The following is a 27108-nucleotide window of genomic DNA, read 5'->3' as shown; positions in this document are numbered from 1 at the left end:
TGAGCATAAAGACCAAGAGAGAAGTACTAAGACAAGATCAACAGATCTTTTGACAGGAACCAGATAATCTAAGAATATGAGCCATGTCAACAAATTCTGATTTTATTCAAAGTACAATGGAACACCACTGTAGGTTTTTAAGTCATGACCTGATTTATGTTTTAAAGGAGCCCTCTGATGAATGAACTTTCATATTCCACAGATGTGAACACTAAGAAAGTTTAGTTCAGTCTATGTTTACAGTAACAGTGTATTTTGCCCCCAAAATCAAATACTTATGAGGCACCTAATATGTGGAGAATGCTATATAAAGTTTATAATGTTGATATATTCTGTCCCCACCAAGCATGAATTCCACATTATCTTGAAGTTAGGAAAAAGAATAAAATGAGGAAACTAGCAAAGAAAGGGGGGGGGTAGCTGTTAGATTGTCCTTTCTATCCTAATTTCTCTAGATAACATCTGAAACTCATAGACTCAATTTTTTAAATTTATTTTATTTATTTATTTTTTTGGCTGCACTGGGTCTTCATTGCTGTGCGCAGGCTATCTCTAGTTACAACAAGAGGGGATACTCATTGTTGCGGTGCGCAGGCTTCTCATTGAAGTGGCTTCTCTCGTTGCAGAGCACGGGCTCTAGGTACATGGGCTTCAGTAGCTGTGGCACGCGGGCTCAGTAGTTGTGGCTCACGGGCCGTAGAGCACAGGCTCAGTAGTTGTGACTCACAGGCTTAGCTGCTCCGCGGCACGTGGGATCTTCCTGGGCCAGGGCTCGAACCCGTGTCCCCTGCATTGGCAGGTGGATTCTTAACCACTGCACAACCAGGGAAGCCCCTCAATTTTTTTTTTAAGCATAGCATGACTGAGAGCCATCTGGTAAACTTAGAACCATAGTTCAGCCATTTAGTCTCTGCCCAGGCAAGTGCTTCAGCCCTGTTCTAACACAAGTATTTGGATTTTTCCAAGAGCTGATGTCAGGGCTTTTCACAGAGACAGAATGGCATTTACAGGCCAGAGAAGGAAAAAGGTTTCCCCAGCAGCTATGCTCAATGTGGCCTTTGTACTGTTCCACTGCTAATGGCAGGAAGACCCTGCTAGATAAAGCTATTTAGTTCCTGAGAAAAATTCTACCCTGGGAGGGTGAATGGACAGATTCCCCATTAAGGGAATCCAGCTTAGTTTTCTATCAGTGCTCAAACCCAAATTTAAATGGGCTCATCATCAGAACAAAGGTTTCTGAATTCTTATGAGAAAAATCATTCTGCTGAACTTGTATTTTAAAGAAGAGATAAACTGGCTGGAAATAAGCATAAATTAGAGAGGTAAAGAACACCACAGTAGGACTTCCCTGGTGGCGCAATGGTTAAGAATCTGCCTGCCAATGCAGGGGACACGGGTTCAATCTCTGGTCCAGGAAGATTCCACATGCCGTGGAACAACTAAGCCTGTGCGCCACAACTACTGAGCCTGCGCTCTAGAGCCTGCGAGTCACAACTACTGAGCCCGCATGCTGCAACTACTGAAGTCCACACACCTAGAGCTCGTGCTACACAACAAGAGAAGCCACCGCAATGAGAAGCCCACACACTGCAATGAAGAGTAGCCCCCTCCTGCCACAACTAGAGAAAGCGCACACGCAGCAATGAAGACCCAACGCAGCCATAAATTAATTAATTAATTAATTTTTAAAAAAAGAGTAACACAGTAAGCTGGTCCATATTTCTTGAGGTTAGATTCCCTGAAAAATACTCATTTGGGAAGAATGGTTATTAGCTGAGGAACACTCAATACCTTCAGGTTACACTTGGTAGTTAAAAACTATGCTAGGCAGATTGCTCCAAATATACGTCCTCCATTACCCAGGATAAGAGTAATCATTAACAGTTAAAATCATGATTATATTAGCTAAAACGTACTTGAGTACTTACCATATGCCAGTCTCTGCATGAAGTATTTTATAGGTATATATTAGTTAATTTTATTCTAACAAAAATTCAGAGAGAGAAATATTATTTTTAGCTTCTTTTTATAGTAGGAAACTGTGAGATTCAAAGAAATTAAGTAACTTATACAAGTTATATAACTAGTAGATGGAGGACTTCTGACTGAAACCCTCATAGTCTAACCAGGGTCCCTACTCTCAACCTCTAGACTACTACCTTACAAGAAAACATTATCTTCCCTTTGTATAGTTTTTTACAGTTAACTAAAAGTTTTCACATGAGTGAGAATCAGAAAACTATATCTGGTATAACTACAAAATATTTAGCTAGAAAGGTATTCATACCCTTCATTTGTTTTAGGCAAAGATAAGCCAATAAAAACTGGTTGTGAAAAAATTCCCAACCCTACAGAATCTGTGTCTCCAAATCTCAAAGCTTGGTTGAGAATTTAGTTAACATCTACTTGCCACATGGGCAACTTGCCAGCTATGCATCTAAGGAGGAATCTGTTTCCACCTGAATGTGTTTATTCATGGCAATGTTCTCACAAACCACTCATTCCTTCAATGCAATAAATATGCATTAAGCTCCAGGTAAAGATGGAAAAGAACGAAAGCAGTTTTACTCCACTAGCCTTCCTCAACACTAAAAGCAAAAATAGAGGGGGAAAAAAAATCCATCTTCCATGAAAGAAGGACATGAGTATAACCTTAAACCACTAACTACAAAACATAGTTGCCAAATCTATTAAATTCTCGATGCATACCAAGGAAGTCTTAGCAGACCTGAACAGGAATCAGATTTCCTTAAGCCTAAGGATCACAGATCTGAAATGAAGATCTAACTATCCTTTGACTAGGAACACAACATCCAGATGTGTGGCTAGAACAAGGCAATAGCGGGTCTCTGTAGAAACAGAACAACAGGAGGAAGTAAAATTAAAAGGAAAACGAAACAAAACAAAACATGTTGAAACATTCCTAGGTTCAGGAAAATGCTGGAGGTAAAGTGGAGATAACGATAGAAACACAGAGCAACTGCCACAAAACACAGAAAACCCTGTGACCTCAAGAACTTTGCTGTGAGCCACACAGGCCTTTTGAACACTAACAGAAAATAACAGTAGGTAACAGGAAAATGGAATAGTTAATAGTAATAGCTAACACTTACCGTGCATGTAACATATGCCAGTAACTGTTGCAACTGCATTATATATATATATATATATATATATAAAAATTCATTTGATCCTCAGTAAATACTACTATTATCCCTGTTTTAAATGAAGAAACTAAGGAACAGAAAGATTAAGGAACTTGCCCAAGGCCAGATAGTAAGCAGAGAAGCTGAGTTGTGAACCCAGACCTTACAGTTCTAGAGCCTTGTTCGTAACCATTGTGCTTTACAGGGATAAAAAGAATATTCAAAAATATATTTTTAAAAATTCAAAAAAATACAGAATAATTTGTATCTGAAGATGGGAAGGATACAATGCACCTTATAAAAACAGGCACAAAATAATCAACCCTAACACATACACTGTTAAAGTTATAGAAATTTAAGATTTTTAAATAAAGAGTTATATGAGCACCTAGACAAATAAATGTAAGTTATGTGCAAATGGGAAAGATTAAGTTAGCCTCAAGATTTCTCCACAATAAGACTCCACATGCTAGAAGATATGACTCCAGTGTGAGAAGAGAAATGACACAATGTCTAAATTTCCTTTAAAAGTTTTTATACGTACTGGAAATAGAAATAAAAGAAATCTTTAGAGAAATAAGGTAATAAAGCACCTATGAGCTCTTCTTGGAGAGGAGGGAAAATCTACTTAAAGCCAAAATCCATCCAATAAAAAACAGTCAAAATAAACAACTCAGGAATGTAGAAGCTAAGGTGAGAGAACTGAGGGTAAGCACTAAATCAATTAACATACAGAAATTAATACATACTTGTAACAAAAGCCACCCCCCACTGCCATCCAGTGAAAGATGAGTGTTTCCTCAATGGAGAATCTGTCTTAATCTTGTGCCCTCACTATACCCCATATTGTCCTCATTTTTTAAAAAGCATTTATCTGTTGATCTATCACCCATCCTACCCCTAACCTGCAGGAATATAAACTCTATGATGTAAGGATCTCTGGTTCACTGCTATATCTCGGGACAGTACTAGGCACAGAGTAGGTGCTCAATAAATATTTGTCTAATGAAAGAATGGATATTAGACATTGTCAGATGGACTTCCTCTCCTTCTGGGCCCCAACCAACTGCTGTCTGGGCATATGCATTTAGATATCCCACTGGCATCTCAAATTCAATAAATCTATAACTAAATTCTTACTCTGCCTCTCAAAACCTGCTTCTCCATCTTAATAAACAGACCTCCATCCACCTAGCTGATCCAGTCAGAAATCTAGAAATCATTAATGACAGCTTCCTCTCCGTGAGGCCCCACATCCAATGCATCCAACTCTCCATCCATCCAACAATATTTATTGAGCATTAACTGTATACCAGGCACTGATCTAGAAATTGAAGACACAAAATAAATGTCATTATTTTCAAGGAGTTAACATTCATCATCAAAGTCTACTGATTTTACCTTTGATACATATCTCATTTGTCTTTTTCTGACCTTCACCATTGCTAGCCTAGAGCTAGCCATCTCATCTCAAACCTAGACTACTGCAATAGTTTAATAGGCCTTGCCACTTCTAGTCTTGCACACATCCTCCAATTCATTTTCCCATACAGCAGCCATATAATTTCAAAACACCAATCTTAACATGTCCTCCCCCACTTAAATTCTTTCCCACTGCATTCAGGAAAAAATCCAAACACCAAACATGACATGCAAGGCCCAAATATGAAACATAACTCTTGTTACCTTTCTAATCTCAACCTTACCACTCTCCTGCTCACTGCCTATGCTCCAGCCACAATGGCCTACCTTTAGTGCTTCACATGCATGCTTCCCCCCAAAAGGATATCTTGTATTCTGCTCTGAGACACTCTCCCTACCAACCCAACTCCTGCGTATACTTTAGGTCTCTGCTTAAAGGGTGCTACCTCAGAAAGGCCTTTCCTGACCTCTGCTCTCCAATTTAAATTAAGCTCCTCCTGTTATTGTCTCCCATAATCACCCTTTTCTTTCTTTTTTAATACCGTTTACCACATTTTATAATTATTTAATTATTTTGTGTTTAATGTTGGTCTGTATCATTAGACAGCTCTGTAAGTACAGAGTAAATCCAGCACCTGGCATAGCTCCTCAAAATGTTCAATAAATATTTGTTGAATGAATTAATAATTCAACCAAAGAAAAGAGTCAACTAGAGAAATTATAAGCAAGGGAAGAAGCATACACTGATGTGTTTGGAGAAAATGCAAGTAGCTCAGTATGGCTGGAGTATGGGGGTTGGATGGGAGGAGAGTAATGATGTCTGGAGAGAATAAACAGTAAGCAGATCAAAGGCGGTCTATATACCATACGGAGGAATTCAAACTTCGGTCTGTAGAAAGGTTCTTAATCCAGGTTTCAGCTTCTATAGGTATTGAAAATTTTAGACTATGAGACTCTCTAGAGAGGGTTTCAAAAGAGGTCCATAACACTCTTCCTCCAAAAAACCACTGCTAAAGACAATGCAGGAACACCAACAGATTGTAAGCCAGGCAGTAATATGATCCAGTATGTATTTTAGAAATACCACCTTGAAAACAGCATGAAGAATGGGCAGGAAAGGTATGAAGCTGAGTGCTGGAAAACTAATTAGAAAATAATAATATTACAGATTAAAAAATGATGAAGAGTGCAATAACAAAGGAAATGAAGAAAAGGGGATAAATACCAAAAATAATACTATGAAAATAAGCACTGAAGTTCCAGCAGATTTAGGAAAAAAGGTGGAAAAGGATTTTGGCTTAGATAGCAAGACATTTGACTGTGCCACTCACCATGGAAAGAAATGCAAGAGCAGGTTTTGGAAATAGGCAGTTTTATGTTAGTCAAGGTACCTGCAGGACATCATAGTAGACATGTCTACTAAGGACTGGAGTTCAGAGAAGAGACTGATTTGGCAATTCAGATTTGGATGACATCGCCATGATAGCAGAAATCATGAAAGTACATGAGACTCCCCAAGAGATTCACTTAACATCATCTGTAAAATGTAAGGGTTAGACTAAATCTGAGATATACTGCTAAAGAAGTTATATGATTTTACTCCTTATTATTGATTTTTATGGAATCAAAATATCCATAAACTTGTAAAAAAGCTTTATTTTAAAGGACATTTTATGTATCTATAGTTTCTACTTCCCCATCATGTTCTTATAATATTTTTGACTTCAAATTTATGTCACAACAATTACATAGCAGAAAAAATACTAAAAATGTTTAGTTATGATGTCCCTTGCAATGCCAGAATATTGCAGTGGTGGAATTCACCTGTTAAAAGAGTATTATATGAAAAATACTCCGAAAGCCTTTCTTCTTAAAAAATGTAAATGTGATCTTTTCTACTTTTAAAAACCTTTATTTAATTTGAGCAATAGTGTTATAAATTACATTTCTAGTTCTTATAACAATAAACACTCATGAAAAGCCTAACCTGGTAAATGGCATCTATAAAACGCCCTACAGCTAACATCATGCTTAATGTGAAAAATGGAATGCTTTCCCCCTAGGATTAGGAACAGGACAGGGGTATCTCCTCTAACCACTTTTACTCAACACTGTACTACTCTAGCCAGTGCAGTAAGTCAGGAACAAGTAAATAAAAGGTATCCAGATTGGAAAGGAAGAGGTAAAACTGTCTTTATTCACAGATTACATAATGATCTACGTAGAAAACTCTATGAAATCAACAAAAAAGCTGCTAGAACTAATTAATAAGCTTAACAGGACTGTAGGATTCAAAATCAATAATCAATTGTATTTCTGTATATTGTACTAGCAATGAATGATTAGAAATTAAAATTGAAAAGACAATACTATTTATGATAGCATTAAAATATTAAATATTTAGGGTAAATCTGACAAAAGATATATGAGACCTGAAAACGGAAAACTAGAAAACATGGCTGAGAAAAATTAAGACCTAAATAAGTACAGTGATATGTCATGTTCATGGACTGGAAAACTCAATATCGTTAAGACATCAACAAGATCTACAGATTCAACATAATACCAATTAAATTTCCAACATGCTTTTTTTTCAGTAATTGACAAACTGATTCCAATGTTAATGTAGAAATGCAAAGGGCCTAGACCAGGTAACAATTTTGAAAAAAGAAGAACATAGAGGACTAACTCTATTTGATTTCAAGACTTATTATAAAGCTACAGTAGTCAAGACAGTGTGGTTTTGGGGTCAAGACAGACAAAGAAATCAACAGAACGGAATAGAGACTTCATGTATATGGACAACTGATTTCCAACATAGGTTCAAAGGGAATTAAGTGGAGAAAAGATAGTTTAAGAAATGGTGCTAGACTTTTGAATATTCATATGTAACAATATATACTTCAATCTACAACTCAAGCCATATTAAAAATTACCTCAAAATGTATCACAGACCTAAAAGTAAACTTAAAACTATAAAACTTCTAAAAGCAAATATAGGAAAAATATCAGTTAGGTAAATATTTCTTAGACATACCAAAAGCATAATCCATAAAAGAAAATACTGACAGACTGAGATTTAAAGTTAAAAACTTCTGATCTTTGAAATGTGAACTACATCTCAATCAAGCTTTTTAAAAAGAGAGAGAATACCAAGCAAATGAAAAGACAAGCCACAGACTGGGACAAAATATTTCCAAATCATATATATAATAATGGACTCATATCCAGAATATATAATGAACTCTTACAACTCAATATTAACAGAGAACACAATTAAAAACAAGATTTGAATAGATAATTCATGAAAGAAGACACAGGGATGGTAAATAACACATAAAAAGATGCTCAACGTCACTGATCATGAGATGAAATGCAAATAAAAGCTACAATGATACCATTACACACCCACTAAAATGGCTGAAATGAGAAAGACTAACAATACCAGGTATTGGTGAGGCTTTGGAGCAACTGGAATTTTGCTGGTAGGAATGTAATACAATAAAACCACTTCAGAAAACTAGTTTGGCAGTTTCTGAAAGAGTTAAATACACTCTTACCACATGATTCAGCCATTCCACTCCTAGGTGAAATGAAAATATATGTCCATACAGAGACTTATATGTCCAAAGCAAATTTATTCTTAATAGTCCAAAACTTGAAAATAACCCAAATGTCCATCAATGGGTAAACAAATTGTGGTATATCCATACACTGGAATATTATTCAGCAAAAAAAAAAAAGGTATGAACTATTGATACACACTACACCATGGACAAATCTTAAAGTAATTATGCAGAATAAAAGAAAAACAAAAAGAGCATACACTGTAAAATTCCAATTATATAAAATTCAAGAAAATGCAAACTAATCTAAATGACAAAAAGCAAGAAAATAGAAACTAATCTATAATGACAATATCAGTGGGTGCCTGACGATGGGTGGGGAGGGTTGGGAGGGAAGAATTACAAAAGGTATGGGGTGATGGATATGTCTATTATCTTGATTGGGGTGGACAGTTTCCCAGTTGTGTGTGTATGTGTGTGTGTATATATATATATATCAAAACGTATCAAATTTTGTACTTCAGACATATACAGTTTATTATACATCAATTTTTACCTCAATAAAGCTACTGAAATCTCAGAAAGTCTAACATTCAAATGAACCAAAACTACCAGTTAACATAACGTCATACTTCATAATGTCATACATAATGTCATACATTATGTCATATGACATAATGTCATACAAAATGTCATGAAATATCTTTTAAGTAAAAGACTCAGTGGGGTCTGAATATTTTCTGTCCATTGTAAATTAATAACATTTGAAAGTATACATAAATTAACAGATAAACCAAAAAGGAACTTTGCTACTATGTTTTTCTTTGCGTATGTGAAAGAATCTAAAAATGCTTTAGTATTTTAAAATACAATATTGGGTAAACCTATGGTTGGCAAGTTCTATACTATCAATAATTTTGTATGGGGAAGTTCCAACAAATTTAAGTTTACTTGCCTAAACTCAATTGTTTTGTAGGTTTTCTTCTTTTCAAAATTCTCACACTAATTAGTTCCTTAAATGGTCATGTAATAGTAAAATGAATAATGTTAGCCCCAAGAGAATCTGTTTGTATTAAAAAGTATGAAGTTACTTATATATCTCACCAATGTACTATAAAAGTCTATTATTCATTCATTCAATAAATGAATTTATAACTGCATACTATGTACTCAGGCACTAGTCTATGTCCTTGCAATGTATCTGGGGGAAAGGGAAGAGGGAGACAATAAACAACAATGATTTAATATATAAATGTATACTGTAATATATTAGGTGGTGATATGCACTACAGGGAGCCTCTGAAGAAAAATCAGAGCAGGTTATAAAGGATCAGGAGTGGAAACTAAATATATTTATAATAAAAACTTGAAAGTAATGATATTTGTTTCCATAAGTCACACATGAAAATCTCTTACATGGAATATACAATCATATAATGTTAGAACTGAACTTTAGGTGACCTAGTCCAACCTTGACATTTTATAAATACGATGCTAAATTTTTTATCCATTCAATTCCTGGCAGAGACTAGGATCTCCTGCTCACTCTACTGGCATCACTCTTTGTGATGTCAAATAATTGTGATAAAATGTTTTAATCCACTCATATTAAAACTACAGAAAGAGTTTTAGAGTATGACTGACCTGGGCTTCATCACTTTATGGTTTTGTTACTTATGATGAATTATTTAACCTCTCAAAATATAAATTTCCTCATCTATAAAAGAGGGATGGAGATAGTTTTGTGATGATGTTATCATGAGGATTAAATGTAGTAGTTTATGTAAAATACCTGCATGTCAGTACGTAAGTATATAACCAATATTTGTATTCCAGCACACACACACACACACACACACACATAAAAAAAATAGTGCATGATATGCATAGGTTTTTTATACCCTCTGCTAGACTATAAACCATGTTTATATCTAAAGTACTAAAGTAATGTAAACTCAATGAGCATTTGTTACTTTATTAGTATTCTAAGGAAACAACCAGCTTTCAAAATGTGGCAAATAGTATGATAACTCATATCACTATGATGGAGATAATCAAACTAACTGAGAGCTTCAGAGTATACTTTAAAATGTTTTTGGTCTCTCATTTCTCAACAGAAAAGTCTGTAGCACTAAACACTTCTTAGTATCATAAACTATGGTCCTGGGTCTTTCTGTTTAAAATAAAACAGCTTCCACCATGAAGAACACCTTCAAAAGAAAGCAAAAAAGACCGCGGCATTTTATACCACTTCTACTTTTTACATTCATGCCTCTGCTCCTGTATTCACAGATATGAATGCAAAAAAAAAAAAAACCCTCAGAATTGCAATTCCAAAGCCATCACATAGTAATCTGGCAGCTTCTTCTCATTTATAACCAACATTTTAGCTGATAAGAGCAAAAATACCACAAACTGAACAAAGGATAAAATAATTCAAATTGATAAGAGTGTTTGGTATCATGGATATCTTCACCATTTCCAAATGATTGCATATTTCAAGTTAGCTTCAAATGAAAGAAAAATCATGAAGATTACTCTGTAAAAACATTCCCTTCCCCCACTATAGGATTAATCCCTGGCCCCCTCATATCCCATCCAAGGTCTCTTAGGTATCAAAGGGAAACAAGCATCCTGAAGCTTCAGATAATTAACTCACAATTTATAGAATAATAAATCAGAATCCCTAGCTAAGGTTCAAGAAAAGTTATGTCAATTCAGTTCTCAAAAGGCAAAAGAAGGATGCTGCTTCCTATCCTTTTGAATAAAAATATCCCTGCAATGCTGGATGTTAAAACCTTTGTTCTCAAGCTAAGCAATTAAAGCACAGATTTTTAAAACTAGGACTTTTCTTCCTTTAGGTCAAATTAGTCTCTTTAAACATGAAAAAAAACCTTAAAAGCTATTTTAAGAATAGTGAACAATGTAAAAATACCCTTTTTCTTTTAAATTTTATTCCTCTTTTATAAGTATATCCCTTTCACTAAAGCTATTTTTCTACCATTTTGCTACATTTCATAGACCACCGAGAAAACAAAGACTGCTACAGATTACCTGGATCACCGGACAAATCAGCAGACAAGTAAAAGCTCAAAAGGCTCGTTTCCATGGAGTAGAGGAGAATGAAATCCTCACTAAAACACCACTCCCTTAGCATTCCTAGGCTTCTCCTTTATATATACTCGACATCCTTGGAAAGGCATTTGTCGGATGATTTTACTGACCACAAGAGGGATGACATGAAGAAACTCCACCTCTTCTCCACCCCCCAATCATCCACCACCATCAACCGAAGCCCAACACTGCGCTGCTAATGGAAACGCAAAGAACAGCATGCACACACACTGCTCTCAAAGACTACACTGTAAAATTACATAAATGATAAATAAAGCAAAGATGCAGCTGGCAATATGTTAAGGGGGTGGGCCAAGCAGCTCCCACAAATTAAAAATACTTGTAAAAGGTCCAATTCTAGAGCCACAAAAAATTAATTTTCTTCATAATTTCCTGAATAAAGTATGATTTTTAGAAAAACATACAGTGTCTCTATCAAAAATGGAGTTCCTCATATATCTTAAAATTTTGTTGTTGCCACTGTTCCTTTCCCTAAAGCCAAATAAACCAAATACATTAGGATTAACCAAAAGAGTCTCCTTTTGTTGGTAGTGTGACCCCTTCAAAGATACTCTGGAACAAGAGGTGGGGGTGAAAGAGAAACAGACAAAAAATGGGAGGAGGAAAAATATTTTCTGACCCAATAAGCCTAATTAAGTTTGTAAGCAAGGCTGAGAGGATTGAAATTTCTTCATGCTACTCTGTCAACTTGTGTTTGATTATTGTAAATCTTCCCTGGTCTCTAAATATGCCCCAGGCACTGTGATGTCTGGCATTCTGTTAACTAGCATCCCTGCCACTTACACTAGAATGAGGGAGGGACAATACACACACTCATTCAATCTAATCCCTAGAAGCCATGTAATTCTTCTATACACTAATTTTCCCCAAACACCGTTCTCTAACAAATGCACTGACACACTAAGAACTTAGACTCATTAGCCTCTACCTTCCTTTTCTGAAGAATCAACCCAACTTGACAATTTGCACACACATAATTCCTGGGATCAATGCATTAGTAATGAATGAAAAACATACTCTTTGTTTTATAAAACACATTCCCTAAAACATTTGGATAGATCTAATTATAAGTTAAATCCAGTAATCATGTCATTCACATAAATTATAGCCCAGAGTTCTATGAATTTATGGATGAATTCACAGAATCTCAGAACCACAAACAGTGATCTATGAAGAATCGCCTTCTAAGAAAGCACACCATGGCAAATGTAGCTTGTAAAAAATAAACAAAAGAATAAAGAAAGGATAGATAAATTAGTAGATTTTACAGATTTTTTAAACTAGAGACTGATTTTAATGCTCTCCTTGGGCAATATTAAAGGACAGATTTACTGAATTTATGGTTTCTAAGTACTTAATAGAGAAGTAGTGATATGATTTACCATACAACCCAGAAATCACACTTAGGTGTTTACCCAAGTGATGTGAAAATTTATGTTCACACAAAAACCTGTCCATGGATGTTCATACCAGCTTTATTCATAATTGCTAAAAACTGGAACTAATCAAGATGTCCTTCAATGGCGGAATGATTCATCCACACAACAGAATACTCTTTAACAATTTTAAAAGAATGAACTATTAATTCACACAACAATATGGATAAATCTTAAATGCATTTTATTATGTTCAAGAAGTCAGGTGCAAAATCCAAAGATTTTCATCCCATTCCATTCATATGCAACTCTAGAAAATGCAGAAGTTAAAAACAGATAAGACAAAAAACAGATTAGCAATTACCAGGGACTAGGGGAGGGGAGAGTGACTGACTACAAAGGGGACACACAAGGGAACACTCAGAATGCAGGATCTGTTCTGTATAATACTAGGGTGGTGGATACATGACTCAACTCTTTTGTCAGAACCAACAGAACTGCACATTAGGAAGAATGAACTTCACTGAATGCTGACTGTACAACAACAACAAAAACCATCAATCAGACGGTTGGAAGATTCCAAGATGAAATGTGGACTGTGACGAATGAATCTAACAGCATTACAAATTATGACATACCTGCACCAAAGGGATGGGGGAGGGGAGGAACTGACCTAACTAACTTTGGAAAACAATGTTTTGACTGGAAATTGTAAGGCTAATAAACAAAAATAAACACTGTACTCTAAATGGAAAATGTGTTTCTCGTGGGTATACGGAGTAATGGTTCTAAAATAGCTTTTCATGTATACTGGAGTTGAACAAATAAGTAAATGGATAATGGATGGTCAGAGCCATCTAAAATAGCTTTTTATGTATACTGCAGTTGAACAAATAAGTAAATGGATAATGGATGGTCAGAGCCAGGTTTCTCACTGTCAGATAGGGAAATTACACATAAACAAGAAAGGAAGAATAGAGTGAACCCTGTGGTACTGGATTAAAATCAGAGATCAGTATGAACTCATGTTCAACTTAATACAGATACAAATGTATACAGAAACAATTATAGATATGTGTGTAGATATACATACATTACTAGCTCTACCCCTCAAGAGGGCCTAAAAGCAATGGCACCTCAAAAGCAATGAGCACACCCAGTGCCCACATTTTGGCTTCTAAAAACCATTCTCCAATAAAAGGAATCATAGCTCCTTGGGAAAACAGCTGACTCTATAATCAGGGCAAAGAGTATACAATATGAGGCTGAGCATCTTACAGCACCAGGAAGTAAGGAAGCACTCAAAAAACAAAAGCATGGGGCAAGGGCCAATCTGAAAGCCTTTCCAGTGGTCAAAGTTGGAACAATATGAGCAACAAAATAAAAACACAGTACTGGATTCGAACTCAAAATATGAAATATACAACAATCCATATTGATATAGATAATTGAATAAGTAAATAAGTGAGGGAAGACACAAATTTTCCTTAGGGAAGAATTCCAAATCAAATATGTAGATACTTCCTTCTCCCTCAGGTGTGGATTGGAGTTAAGTGACTTGCTTTAAAAGAACAGTATATGGAAAGAGAAAAAGAGTAACTTTAAAGTGGAGAAAGCTGGCAAACACTATCTTAGACAAGTGGTTCAGGTTAATCCCATCAGTGATGCTACATGAATGTCATGTAGACTTCATATACCCTGATAAGATGAAGTGAAAAGAGGACTTTGCCTCTGGGTATTCCTTCCACAAATGCATAACCCTAATAATAAGACACAGCAGCAAACCCAGACGGGAGAATATTCTAAAAAATACCCAGCCAGGACTCCTCAAGGCTGTTCAGGTCATGAAAAACAAGGTAAGCCTGAGAAACCGGAAGAGACTGGGGAAATAAGAAAACTAAATGCAATGTGGTATCCTGGTCAATGAGACCATTAATGAAAAATCTGGTGAGATCCAAATAAAATCTGTAGTGTAGTTAATACCATTGGTAGTTAATACCAATGTCAGTTCCTTTGTTTTGACAAATGTACCACAGTAATGTAAGATGTTAACAATGAGGAAAACTAGGTATGAGGTATATGGAAACTCTCTATACTATTCACAACTTTTCATTAAATCTAAAATTATTCCAAAATAAAAAGGTTATTTAATAATTAGCCCATGATGCTAAAGTCAGAATAGTAGGCACTCTTAGGTAGTGACTGCAACTGTTGGTTAAAAACATTCCCACAAAAAATATTCTAGGCTCAGATGACTTCACTGATGAATTCTCACCACACATAAAGAAAAAGATGATAGGGACTTCCCTGGTGGTACAGTGGTCAAGAATCCGCCTGCCATTGCAGATGACACGGGTTCAATCCCTGGTCTAGGAAGATCCCACATGCCGCGGAGCAACTAAGCCTGTGCACCATAACTACTGAGCCTGCGCTCTAAAGCCCACAAGTCACAACTACTGAGCCCACATGCCACAACTACTGAAGCCCACACACTCTAGGGCCCTCATGCCGCAACTACTGAGCCCATGTGCTGCAACTACTGAAGCCTGTGTGCCTAGAGCCATGCTAAACAACAAGAAAAGCCATCGCAATGAGAAGCCCGCGCACCGCAATGAAGAGTAGCCCCCCCTTGCCACAACTAGAGAAAGCCCGCGTGCAGCAACAAAGACCCAAAGCACCCAAAAATAAATAAAATTAAAAAAAAAAAGAAATAGAGACAATAACATCCTATACCCACTCTTCCTGAAAACAGATGACACTTCCCAATTCATTTTCTGAGGCCAACATTACCCTGATATCAAAACAAGTCAATGACATTACTAGAAAATAAAAAACCAATATCCTTTGTGAACACGGATATAAAAATCTTTATCAAAATATTAGCAAACCAAATCTATCAATATATACAAAAAATAATACATAATGATGAAATGGGGTTTATCTCAGGAACGCAAGGTTGACTCAGCATTCAAAATTCAATGTAATTCACCATATCACCAGTCTAAAAAAAAAAAACAAAAAAACATATCATCTCAGTAAACACAGAAACTGCATTTTACAAAATTCAATACCCATTAATGATAAAAATTTCTTGCAAACTAAGACAGACAGTAACTTCCTCAAACTGATAATGGACATCTATAAAAAAGTAAACACAGGGGCTTCCCTGGTGGCGCAGTGGTTGAGAGTCCGCCTGCCGATGCAGGGCACACGGGTTCATGCCCCGGTCTGGGAAGATCCCACTTGCCACAGAGCGGCTGGGCCAGTGAGCCATGGCCGCTGAGCCTGCGCGTCCAGAGCCCATACTCCGCATCGGGAGAGGCCACAACAGTGAGAGGCCCACATACCTCAAAAAAAAAAAAAAAAGTAAACACATTAACATCATACTTAACAGACTGAATGCCTTCCCTCTAAGATCAAAAACACAGCAAGGATGTCTACAGGCCTGCTCTCACAGCTTCCATTTAACATGTTAGTCAGAGGAGTAACACAATAAAAATAAAAATATAAAAGGCTCACAGAATGGAAAGAAAGCAGTACAATTTTCTTTAATGAAAGGTGGTAATCTATGTAAATAATTTAAAGGAATTTATTTTTAAAAACTAGTAGAACTAATAAGTCTAGCAAGAAAACAGTACACAGATCAATACACCAAAAGCAATTATATTTCTATTACTAGCAACAAATCAAAAATTAATTTTTAAATACCATTTAAAATAACCTCAAAACACATGAAATAGATAGAGATGAAGTTAAACTACGTGCAAAACCTGTACACTGAAAACTGTAGAATCTTTTGAGAGAAACTAAAGACTTGAATAAATGAAGAGTGAGAATATGTTGATGGATCAGAAGACTCATACTGTTAAAATACTGTTTCTCCCCAACCTCAACTAGATTCAACATAATCATACTCAAAATCACAGCACTTTTTTTTTTTTTTTTTTTGCGGTACGTGGGCCTCTCACTGTTGTGGCCTCTCCCGTTGCGGAGCACAGGCTCCGGACACGCAGGCCCAGCAGCTATGGCTCACGGGCCCAGCCGCTCCGCGGCACGTGGGAGCCTCCCGGACCGGGGCACGAACCCGCGTCCCCTGCGTCGGCAGGCGGACTCTCAACCACTGCGCCACCAGGGAAGCCCAATCACAGCACTTTTTAAAAAAACAGAAACTGACTTGCTGATTCTAAAATTCATATGAAAATACAAAGGACCTAGAAGAGCCAAAAGAATTTTTAGGAAAACAACAAAGTTGGAAGACTTACATTATCTTATTTCAAGATTTAAGGTAAAGCTAAAACAAGACATAAGGATAGGCATATTTATCAAAAAAAAAAAAACAAAACGTAACAGAGAGAGCATAAATAGACCCAGGAGAAGATGGTAAGTTTTTAACACAGATGTCAAGGTAATTCTGTAAGGAGAGAATAGTCCTTTCTACAAATAGCACTAGAACATATGCCGAAACAAACACACACACAAACAAACCTCAATCCTTACCTCACACCATATACAAATGTTAACTTGATATGTATCATAATGCCTAAACATAAGAGTTAAACTACAAGACTTCTAGACAAAAAATCAGGAGAAAATTCTTGTGATCTTGGGTTAGGTCAAGATTTTTCAGATAGGATCCACAAAGCAAAAATGTAAACAGTTAATAAATTGAACTTCATCAAAATTAAAAACATCTGCTCTTTGAAAGACACTGTTAAGGAAATAAAAGGACAAGCCACACACTGGGAGAAAATTTTACCAAAAACATACCTGATAAAGGGCTCATATCTTGTATCTCAATAACAAGATAAGCCAATTTTTTAAGATTTGAACAGACACGTCACAAAAGAAAACAAATGGCAAAAAGCATGTGAAAAGTCCTCAGCATCATTAATCTTAAGAGAAATGTAAATAAAAATACAATGAAATGGCCATTCACACTGACAAAAATGACCAAAAAGACTGGCAATACCAAGTATTGATATGGATGTGGAACATGTGAAACTCTCCTACCTTGCTGATGAGAATGTAAAATGCTAATCATTTTGGAAAAGAGTTTGGCAGTTTCTTGTAAAGTTAAACATACACTTACCAAACAACTCAGCAATCCTAATTCAGGGCTTTTACCAAAAAGAAACGAAAATGTGTACCACACAAAAACTCATATGCAAATGTTCAGATTTATCTGAAATAGCCCAAACTGGAAATGATCCAAATGCCCATCAACAGGTACATAGATAAAGAAACTATTCACACAAATGGAATACTATATGGCACGAAAAAGAAGCAAACTGCTGTAATATGTAACAACTTGAATGAATCAAAAAAGCATTACAGAAGACAGACACAAAAAGGTTATACACTGTTTGATTTCATTTACATGAAGTTCTAGAAAAGACAAAACTCTTGTGACAGAAAGCAGATCAATGGTTTTAGGTGAATAAATGCATGAGCGAACTTTTGAGAGTGACAGAAATGTTCTGTATTTTAATTACAGTGTTAGGTAACTATAGTGTTAGTTAAACTATAGGGTTAATTAAAAATTACATACACTTGTCAAAGCTCATCAAAATATACACTTAAAATGAGTGTATTTTATATGTAAACTGCATCTCAAAATAAGTTTATTTTTAAAAGATAAAATAGAGTAAGTCCAGAATTTAAATAGCTTATAAATTGACTAACTTCTGTAACTTCCTACCTAAAATATTAAAACCTTAATTGTTGCTTTAGATAAACATAAAATCTTTAGAATGACACAGGAAAATAAACTTTTATTTCAAAGATAAAACTTGAAAGGCTGAACATTTTAAAAATTTAATTCTTAGCTCTGAAAATACTGTTTGTAAAAATATTTAACATTTCAATGAGCACTATATCAATATGATGATCTTTTTGGCCACACCGCGTGGCATGCGGAATCTTAGTTCCCCAACCAGGGACTGAACCCGCGTCCCCTGAAGTGGAAGCACTTCAGTGGAGTCTTAACCACTGGACTGCCAGGGAAGCCTGATGACTTACTTTAATACCTAAAGCCAAGTAATTACCAGAGCAATTCCTGTAACTAGGATATTCTTACCAGAACATTCCAACACTCTATAATGGAGAAACCTAACAAACTACTTCAGCCCAGTCATGAATGTCACTGTCAACAGTCATAAATCATGTTGATGGTATATACCCTTGATATGGTATGATGAAAATGGCACTATATCTCTGTGATCCTCCTTCCAACAAACCATAACTCCAGTCTAATTGTGAGAAAAACATCAGACAAATTCTAATGTAGCAGCATATTATAAAACACCCGACCAGTACTCCTCAAAACTATCAAGATCATCAAAAACAAGGTAAGTCTAAGAAACTGTCACAACCAAGAGAAGCCCAAGGAGACAGGACAACTAAATGTAATGTGCTATCTTGGGTGTGATCCTGGATCGGAAAAAGGAGAACAGGTAAAAACTAAGGCAATCAAAATAAACTTTGGACTTTGGTTAATAATAATGTATTAAAACTCATTGATTAATTGTAACAAATGTACAGTACTAAGGTAATATGTTAATAATCTGGGAATCTGAGGTCAAGTATGGGATACACGTTCCCCTCTGTACTAGCTTTTCAATTTTTCTATAAATGTAATCTATTCTAAAAAATAAACTCTTAAAAAAAGCTCTCCCTCCTCCAATCCCTCATTGCCAAATTAAAAAGTCCATCTCATCAGTAAAACTTAGAACACTACAAGAAAGGAAGGGAAAGAAACAACGGGAAGGGGATCAAGAAAAGGATGGTACAGGTGCTAATTTAAAGAACATCATTACAGCTTTGGTAGAAAATTACATTGTGAAGCCTTTTTTTTTTTTTTTTGACTATTTAGTGGAAGAAGAGAATGCACAAAAAAAAAGGTCAAAAGATGATCTAACAAGGATGTTAAAAATACTCTTCGCACTGCTTATACAGCTGTACTAGTGTTTTGACGTCAATCTCAAGACTCCCATGGATTATAGCAACATTTCACTCTTTGGTGTTTGCTGTATAAATTTCAAAGTAAAACCACTTGTTAATGAATGTCAACAGTTTCCATGATAAGAAAACTAATTTTGCTTAAACTCTGAGAATTATAGTGGCGAACTATGGGAGGAGGAAGGGCAAAAATGGAGAGGGTCATTCGAAGCATGCTTAAATTAAGTTTAAATTAAGTCTTCTCTCTTAGCTTTTTAAGTCATTTAACTCTCATTCTTAATCTTCACTGGGAAACCAGAGTGAAATACCAATCTCTTTCATTTCTTTTACAGGTCTGAAAAAGATTTGATTGGGTAAAAGCAAATTGTTAGTGTGCCCTTCAAAATTGAGGGTGGATTCCAACATTTCTGAAACTTCAAAATCCAAAGTATCTGTATTGTGTATCATAGATTTAACTTACTAGAGCTATGTTGGTGATTTAAGTCACTGATCTACACGATTCAGCGTAATCAGTCATTCATCAAAACATATTCTTTGCTAAAACCATCCCATAAATTCTTCACTATTCAAAGAGAAATTTGTTTTTAAAAGTATTTTTTTCTAAGTGTGCAACTTATGAGGACTGAGAGTGTTATATCAAAATTCACAAGGTTAATTTTATATACTGAAAGGCAATTTCTGCAATGTTGTATATGCTGTATTACTGAATTCTGAATTAAGTAAGAAACTTAATTCAAAAACAGGGTAACCAAAAATCAAAAACACACAACAGATTCACAAAAACCAAAAAGAAGACAACACAAGCATAATACAAAAGAAAACCATCAAACCACAAGACAAAAAACAAAAAGAGCAAAGAAGAAATACAAAATCAACTGGAAAACAAGGTTTAAAATGCCGATAAACACATATCTATCAATAATTACCTTAAATGTCAATGAACTAAATGTTCCAATCAAAAGGCACAGACTAAAAAAAAAAAAAAAAAAAAAAAAAAGGCACAGACTGGCAGACTGGATTTTAAAAAAAACCAAGAACCTAAAACATGCTGCCTACAAGAGACCAACTTTAGGGCAAAGGACACACATAGACTGAAAGTGAGGGGATGGAGAAAGATATTTCATGAAAATGGAAATGACAAGGAAACAGGGATAGCAATACTCATATCAGACAAAACAGACTTTAAAACAAAGGCCATAAAGAAAGATAAAGGACACTATATAATAATAAAAGGATCAATACAAGAAGAGGATATTACGCTTGCTAACATATACGCACCCAGTACAGGAGCACCTAAATACATAAAACAAATACTAACAGACATAAAGGGAGAAACTGATGGGAATACAATAATAGTAGGAGACTTTAACACCTCATTCACATCAATGGATAGATCTTACAGACAGAAAATCAATAGGCAACAGAGATCCTAAATGATACAATAGAATAGTTAGACTTAGTTGATATTTTCAGAACATTATATCAAAAAAAAAAAACCAATACACATCTCTTTCAAGTACACATGGAACATTCTCTATGATTAACCACATACTAGGACACAAAATAAGCCTCAACAAATTTGAGAGGATAGAAATTATTTCAAACATCTTTTCTGACCACAAGGGCATAAAACTAGAAACGACCCACAGAAAGGGAAACAAGAAAAAAACAATTACATGGAAACTAAACAATATACTACTAAAAATTCAATGGGTCAACAACAAAAATCAAAGAGGAAATGAAAAAATACCTTGAGACAAATGACAATGAAAACACAACCATACAAATCTATGGGATGCAGCAAAAGTAGTTCTAGGAGGGTAGTTCATAGCAATACAGGCCTTCCTCATAAAACAAGAAAAATATCAAATAAACAACCTAACCTACCACCTAAAAGAATTAGAAAAGAACAAACAAAACTTAAACTCAGCAGAGGAAGGAAATACTAAAGATCAGAGAGGAAATAAAATAGAGATTTAAATAAATAAAACAAAGATTTAGGGGGCTTCCCTGGTGGCGCAGTGATTGAGGGTCCACCTGCCAATGCAGGGGACACGGGTTCGTGCCCCGGTCCGGGAAGGTCCCACATGCCACGGAGCAGCTGGGCCCGTGAGCCATGGCCGCTGAGCCTGCGCATCCGGAGCCTGTGCTCTGCAACAGGAGAGGCCACAACAAGTGAGAGGCCCGCGTAGCGCAAAAAAAAAAAAAAAGTGGTTTGCGAAGTCTTGTGCTGGAGATTTCTTGCTGGACGGTGCTCCATGGTCGGGTAGACCAGTTTGAAGTTGATAGCGATCAAATCGAGACATTAATTGAGAAAAATCAACGTTATACCACGCTAGAGACAGCTGACATACTATAATCTAAATCTAGTGTGGAAAATCATTTGCACCAGCTTGGTTATGTGAATCGCTTTGATGTTTGGGTTCCACATAAGTGAAAAAAAACTTCTTGACCGTGTTTCCACAAGCAATTCTCTACTTAAACATAACAAAAACGTTCCATTTTGAAACCAAATTGTGATGGGCAATTAAAAGTGGATACTGTACAATAATGTGGAATGGAAGAGATCACAGGGTAAGAAAAATGAACCACCACTAACCACACCAAGGGGTGGTCTTCATCCAAAGAAGGTGATGTTGTGTATATGGTGGGATTGGAAGGGAGTCCTCTATTATGAGTTCCTTCCAGAAAACCAAATGATTAATTCCAACAAGTACTGCTCCCAATTAGACCAACTAAAAGCGGCACTCGACAAAAAGCGTCCAGAATTAGTCAAATGAAAACGCATAATCTTCCATCAGGATAAGGCAAGACTGCATGTTTCTTTGATGACCAGGCAAAAACTGCTACAGCTTGGCTGGGAAGTTCTGATTCATCTGCCGTATTCACGAGACATTGCACCTTTGGATTTCCATTTACTTAGGTCTTTACAAAATTCTCTTAATAGAAAAAATTTCAATTCCCTGGAAGACTGTGAAAGGCACCTGGAACAGTTCTTTGCTCAAAAAGATAAAAAGTTTTGGGAAGATGGAATTATGAAGCTGCCTGAAAAATGGCAGAAGGTAGTGGAACAAAAGGGTGAATACGCTGCTCAATAAAGTTCTTGGTGAAAATGAAAAATATGTCTTTTATTTTTACTTAAAAACCAAAGGCACTTTTTGGCCAACCCAATATATTCAATATCCTGTAATAAACCATAATGGAAGAGAATCTGAAAAAGAATATATATATATAAAACTGAATCACTCTGCTGTACACCAGAAACTGACACAGCATTGTAAATCAACTATACTTGAATTTAAAAAAGAGAAAGAAACTTACTTCAAGAAATTCTTAGCTTTGTAAACTTCTGGATGGAAATGAGCAGAAAAATCAGCTAGAGATGTTCAGTAGCTCAGTGAAGCTGTTTTTATCAAGTATCATAATGTTCACACACATACTTAGCTATAACAATAATACAACTTAATCTCCAGAAGTACCTCCCTACTCTTTAAAGGCAATTAAATCAAAAGGAGTGAATATTTCTCCTCCTCCCAAGAATAAAATATCCAAGCAATGCTTAACCTGCTGAACTGCTATAGAGACATTTAAAAAATGTGGGAAATCCCACAAAAAAAGAGCACCTGTCTTACCTCTAAAAAACAAACTTCAGTTTTCCATAAATAAATCTTTCAAATGCAAGGAGTTAACCAAGAAAGGATTCTTACATTCTGTTGCTCACTTGCCTAGAGAAGATCAAGATATGTTTACGAGCGGATCCAACCCTGCAAAGCAAACTGATTACTAACACACTGGGAGAAAGGTTTGCTAAAAGAACTCTGTACTAGCCTAGTACATGACACAGTGTGTAGTGAAGCACAAACAACTATAATTCAGAGACATTAAATAATATCAAGTCAATGTTAAAGATGGTATATCTATTAGAACATATAAGAACTTTGCTTCCTGAACACAAAAGAAAATGTTATTAGAGCAATAAATAGTTCTCCTGAAACCCAGACTGCAGTGCTAATGGGGACTACTTAAATAATGACATAGCTGTGGATTCTTTTGAAATTTATAAGCTATTTTTACTGTGGTAGTGGTTATCTTGTCGTTACTATTACTTACCTAGCATTCTCTTGAAAATTTTAGTGGCTTTAAGGTGTCACCATAAATTCCAATATTCAAAAGTATGAAGGTAACACAAAAACGTTTATACAGAGTACCACTTCTCTAGATTACAATCCAAGTTAGTGCCTTATAAATTAGATTACAAAATATCTAACTGACAGTAGCTTAGTCCACTCAAAGAATCAGCTTCAGTGAGTTATGCTTTATATTACCTCCTCAGTTTTTTATTAAAGGTGATTGGAAAAGACATTTTTAAAATTGCTTTTAACTTGTCATGAAACTGTTGTAGGAGAAACAGTATTGTCATGAAACCCGTGTGACTAATACTTTTTATGAATTTAATGGCAAATAATAAAAATTTTGCTTCGTTACAAAGGAGGAAATAAACCCACTAATAGCCAAATTATATTTATCTCTTTCCCACAGCATCCCAAAAGCAGAGAGGATTAATCACAATGGTTGTATTAATCATAATTGTAATATGTGCATTTACCTCACTGTAATAACTTGACCTCCTATTTTTCTTTTAATGTATTTAGTTGGGATGTGTGTATATGTGTGTGTGTTCTTTATTATAAACCACTTCACATCCTTTTGGGCAAGTGGAGTATAAACATTATAAATAATTTTTAAGTCAAAATAAGTGTATGTATTCATGCATTTTTCTTTAATATTATTGATTTTAATAAATATCTCCCTCTGCCCCAAAGTAACAACTTTTTGCATTGAGTTTTTAATTAGAAAAAAAAATCAAATCTCATTTGATCCTGTGATGTAGATGGTATGAAAGTATTATTCTCCTATATAGATTAGGAGAATTAGGCTCAAAAAACAGAACAAAAAAGTTGACTTAGTTATCATGTCATCCTTGAGGTACAAAGCTAGGATTCATTTTAGCAATTCTGATGTCCATATGCTTTCCTCTATGCTACACTACTTTAAACAGAACTTTTGGCGAAGACCACACAAAATTAAAATATTAGATGATACAGAAGGGAGGGAAGGACAGAGGTAAGGAGATGGGAATGGTAGAGGAAAGAAGAAAAAAATGAAGGAAGAAAGAAGGAAGAAAGGGAGGGAGGAAACAGAAGGAGAGGGGAGGGAAGGGAAGCCAACCATTCATAACAGCAGTGAAAGTTATGAAGTATCTAGAATAAACTTAACAGAAAATGTGTTAAGACTTCTACAGATAAAATTACCAATTATTATTGAAGAAAATAAGAGAAGATCTGAAACTTCTAAAGAAATACCATGTTCAGGTATAAGAAGACAACATCATAAAGATGTTCATTTTCCCCAAATTAAACTCAACCTTCAATGCAAGTACAATTAAAAACCCAACAGGGCTTTTTATGGAATCTAATAAGCTGATCCCAAAATTCATACAGAAAAGAAAAAGCCAAGAATAGCAATGAAAATTTTGAAAAAGAAAAACTGAGTAAGGAGACTTACTCTGCTTACAGAGCTTAAGTAATTTGGACAGCTTGGCGGTATAGAAAAACTTAAACTGACAAAACAGAATAGAAAGATCAGAGACAAACCCACAAAACATGGAAACATGATATATGACAAAGATGGCACTGCAAATCAATGGTGAAAAGATAAACTGTACAACAAATGGCAAGACAACTGGTAATCTCTAAGGAAAATAAAACTTACTCTCTACCTCATACTATATTCATATTTTATTAATTAAAAAACACCAGTTGCAAAATATATACAACATGAATTCAAATTTTTATACAGTTAAAAAATCTGCCCCCCTAAAAAACCTCTAAAATGTTTGAGGATGTATAACTATGTAGCACAAGTATAAAAACATGCATGAGAACAATAAACACCAAATTTACCAGAGTATAAGTGAAGAGGAAGAGCAGAGACCACAATTAGGGAAAAGTATGCAGGAGAGCCCCAACTTTATCTGTGATTGTTATTTCTCCTCCTTCCCACCAAAATGATGATGCTACACAGTAGGTACCTGGATGTTCATTATATTCTTTTTTTTTTTTTGTCTTATGCTTGCAATATTCTACAATGAAGTAAAATGAGGGGAAAAGAAAATTTTTTAATTAGATGTTGCAGCTAACTGAGACTTCTACTTAATAACAGAGAAAGCACAGGTTTCTTCAGTTTTTAAATTTAGAATTCATTTAAAGGAAACATTCTTTTATATCTCAGAATAATACTTTTGTTAAAACTGAGTAATTCCAATTAATTTCTATAAAATGATAAATATAATGCTTAAGTGGCTTTTACCACCAGTTCACTGACTTAAAACTCTCTAAAATTAAATAAATAAATAAATAAATAAATATGCTAGTCAAATATAAGACTACCTTAAATTCCATACAAGTTTTTTCCTCTATTCCACAATGAAATCTTTGGGTCTTATTTTATCATTAAAAAAGTATTCCAACTTTTCTAAATTGAAAACTTTTTTAATTTAAAAATTCCAACTTTTAAAATTTCCAAGATTAAAAAAAGTTATTAAAAGCATCTAAACAACAGAAATTATTGAATTTTTGTGCTGTTCTATAATCCTTGGGAAAATTCCCATTAACGTGCTTTCCCCAGAAGTATAGGAAAAGTTCCAAAATTATTCACATATCACAACAGTTCTGAGATGTGAATAGCAGAACTGCAGATCAATCATCTACTCTTTCCTTCCCATAGTGTGTGATCCCTATTTGTATAATCACCAGAAGAATCAGATCCAGTAAGACTGTTGGACAGCAATTAAGCTTCTTAAAACTACCTGACTCTACTTTGCCATAGTGTAATCTAGTTAAAATTTTTTTCTTTCCTATTTATTTCTATCCACCAATGGAATGTATGTTATCACGTGCCCCTGAAGAAGGAAAGATGGGTAAGTTCAGAATTAGGAAACTGGAGTCAGGAGGTTGGGGTCAGAATGTGGTCATATTATTTACCTGCTGCTCACAACCAGAAAGAGATTAGCCAATACTTTCGTGGAAAAATAAGGAAGTTCATATTTGCGATGCAAGAACAAAACACTCGCTATATTATTTTATTGCCCACAGCATCATGAAAAGCTTTAAAAAATTTTTAATATAACACCCCCAAGTAGATACATTTAAATTTAAATTTAACTTCAGGTCATCAAGAAAGATACCTTTGGTATCATTTTCTGTTTTTAATTGACCCTTTCTCCAGAGTCTTGCAATGGAGGAATAGTTGGCAGGATTTCTTTTTTTTTTTCTTTTTTGGCTTTTGCTGTTGAAAGTGCTACCAGGGGTACATGTAATTACTACAATTTAACATAAAAATTATCCTTCCCTACTTGTGAGGTGCTGTTTTTCACTAAGATTATAACTTTACGACTGGTGCACATAAATTGGTGAGCAAGTCAGCTAATACTTATCAAGATAAGCA

At 35.2% G+C, this 27108-nt stretch overlaps 1 protein-coding gene across 3 annotated transcripts in view; it reads right to left on the bottom strand.

Annotated features, from left to right (window-relative positions):
* The window catches only part of ARHGEF12 (Rho guanine nucleotide exchange factor 12), a 143871-nt gene that overhangs the window by 94315 nt on the left and 22448 nt on the right, over positions 1-27108 (bottom strand). The window contains exon 1 of one of the 3 annotated variants that reach the window (XM_089915704.1): positions 15565-15645. The exons of the other annotated variants lie outside the window; for them this stretch is intronic. Coding sequence (XP_089771830.1) covers positions 15565-15566 — 2 coding nt within the window. The 5' untranslated portion in view covers positions 15567-15645. Of the gene's footprint in view, positions 1-15564; positions 15646-27108 lie in introns of those variants that run through there. 3 annotated transcript variants of the gene reach the window in all.

The sequence above is a fragment of the Delphinapterus leucas genome, chromosome 7, assembly GCF_059928025.1.
Source record: "Delphinapterus leucas isolate spDelLeu-1000000601 "Yukka" chromosome 7, BTC_Dleu_Yukka2, whole genome shotgun sequence".
Taxonomy (NCBI): Eukaryota; Metazoa; Chordata; class Mammalia; order Artiodactyla; family Monodontidae; genus Delphinapterus; species Delphinapterus leucas.
Note: the sequence above shows the minus strand (reverse complement) of the source record. Positions and strands in the feature narration are given on the sequence as shown.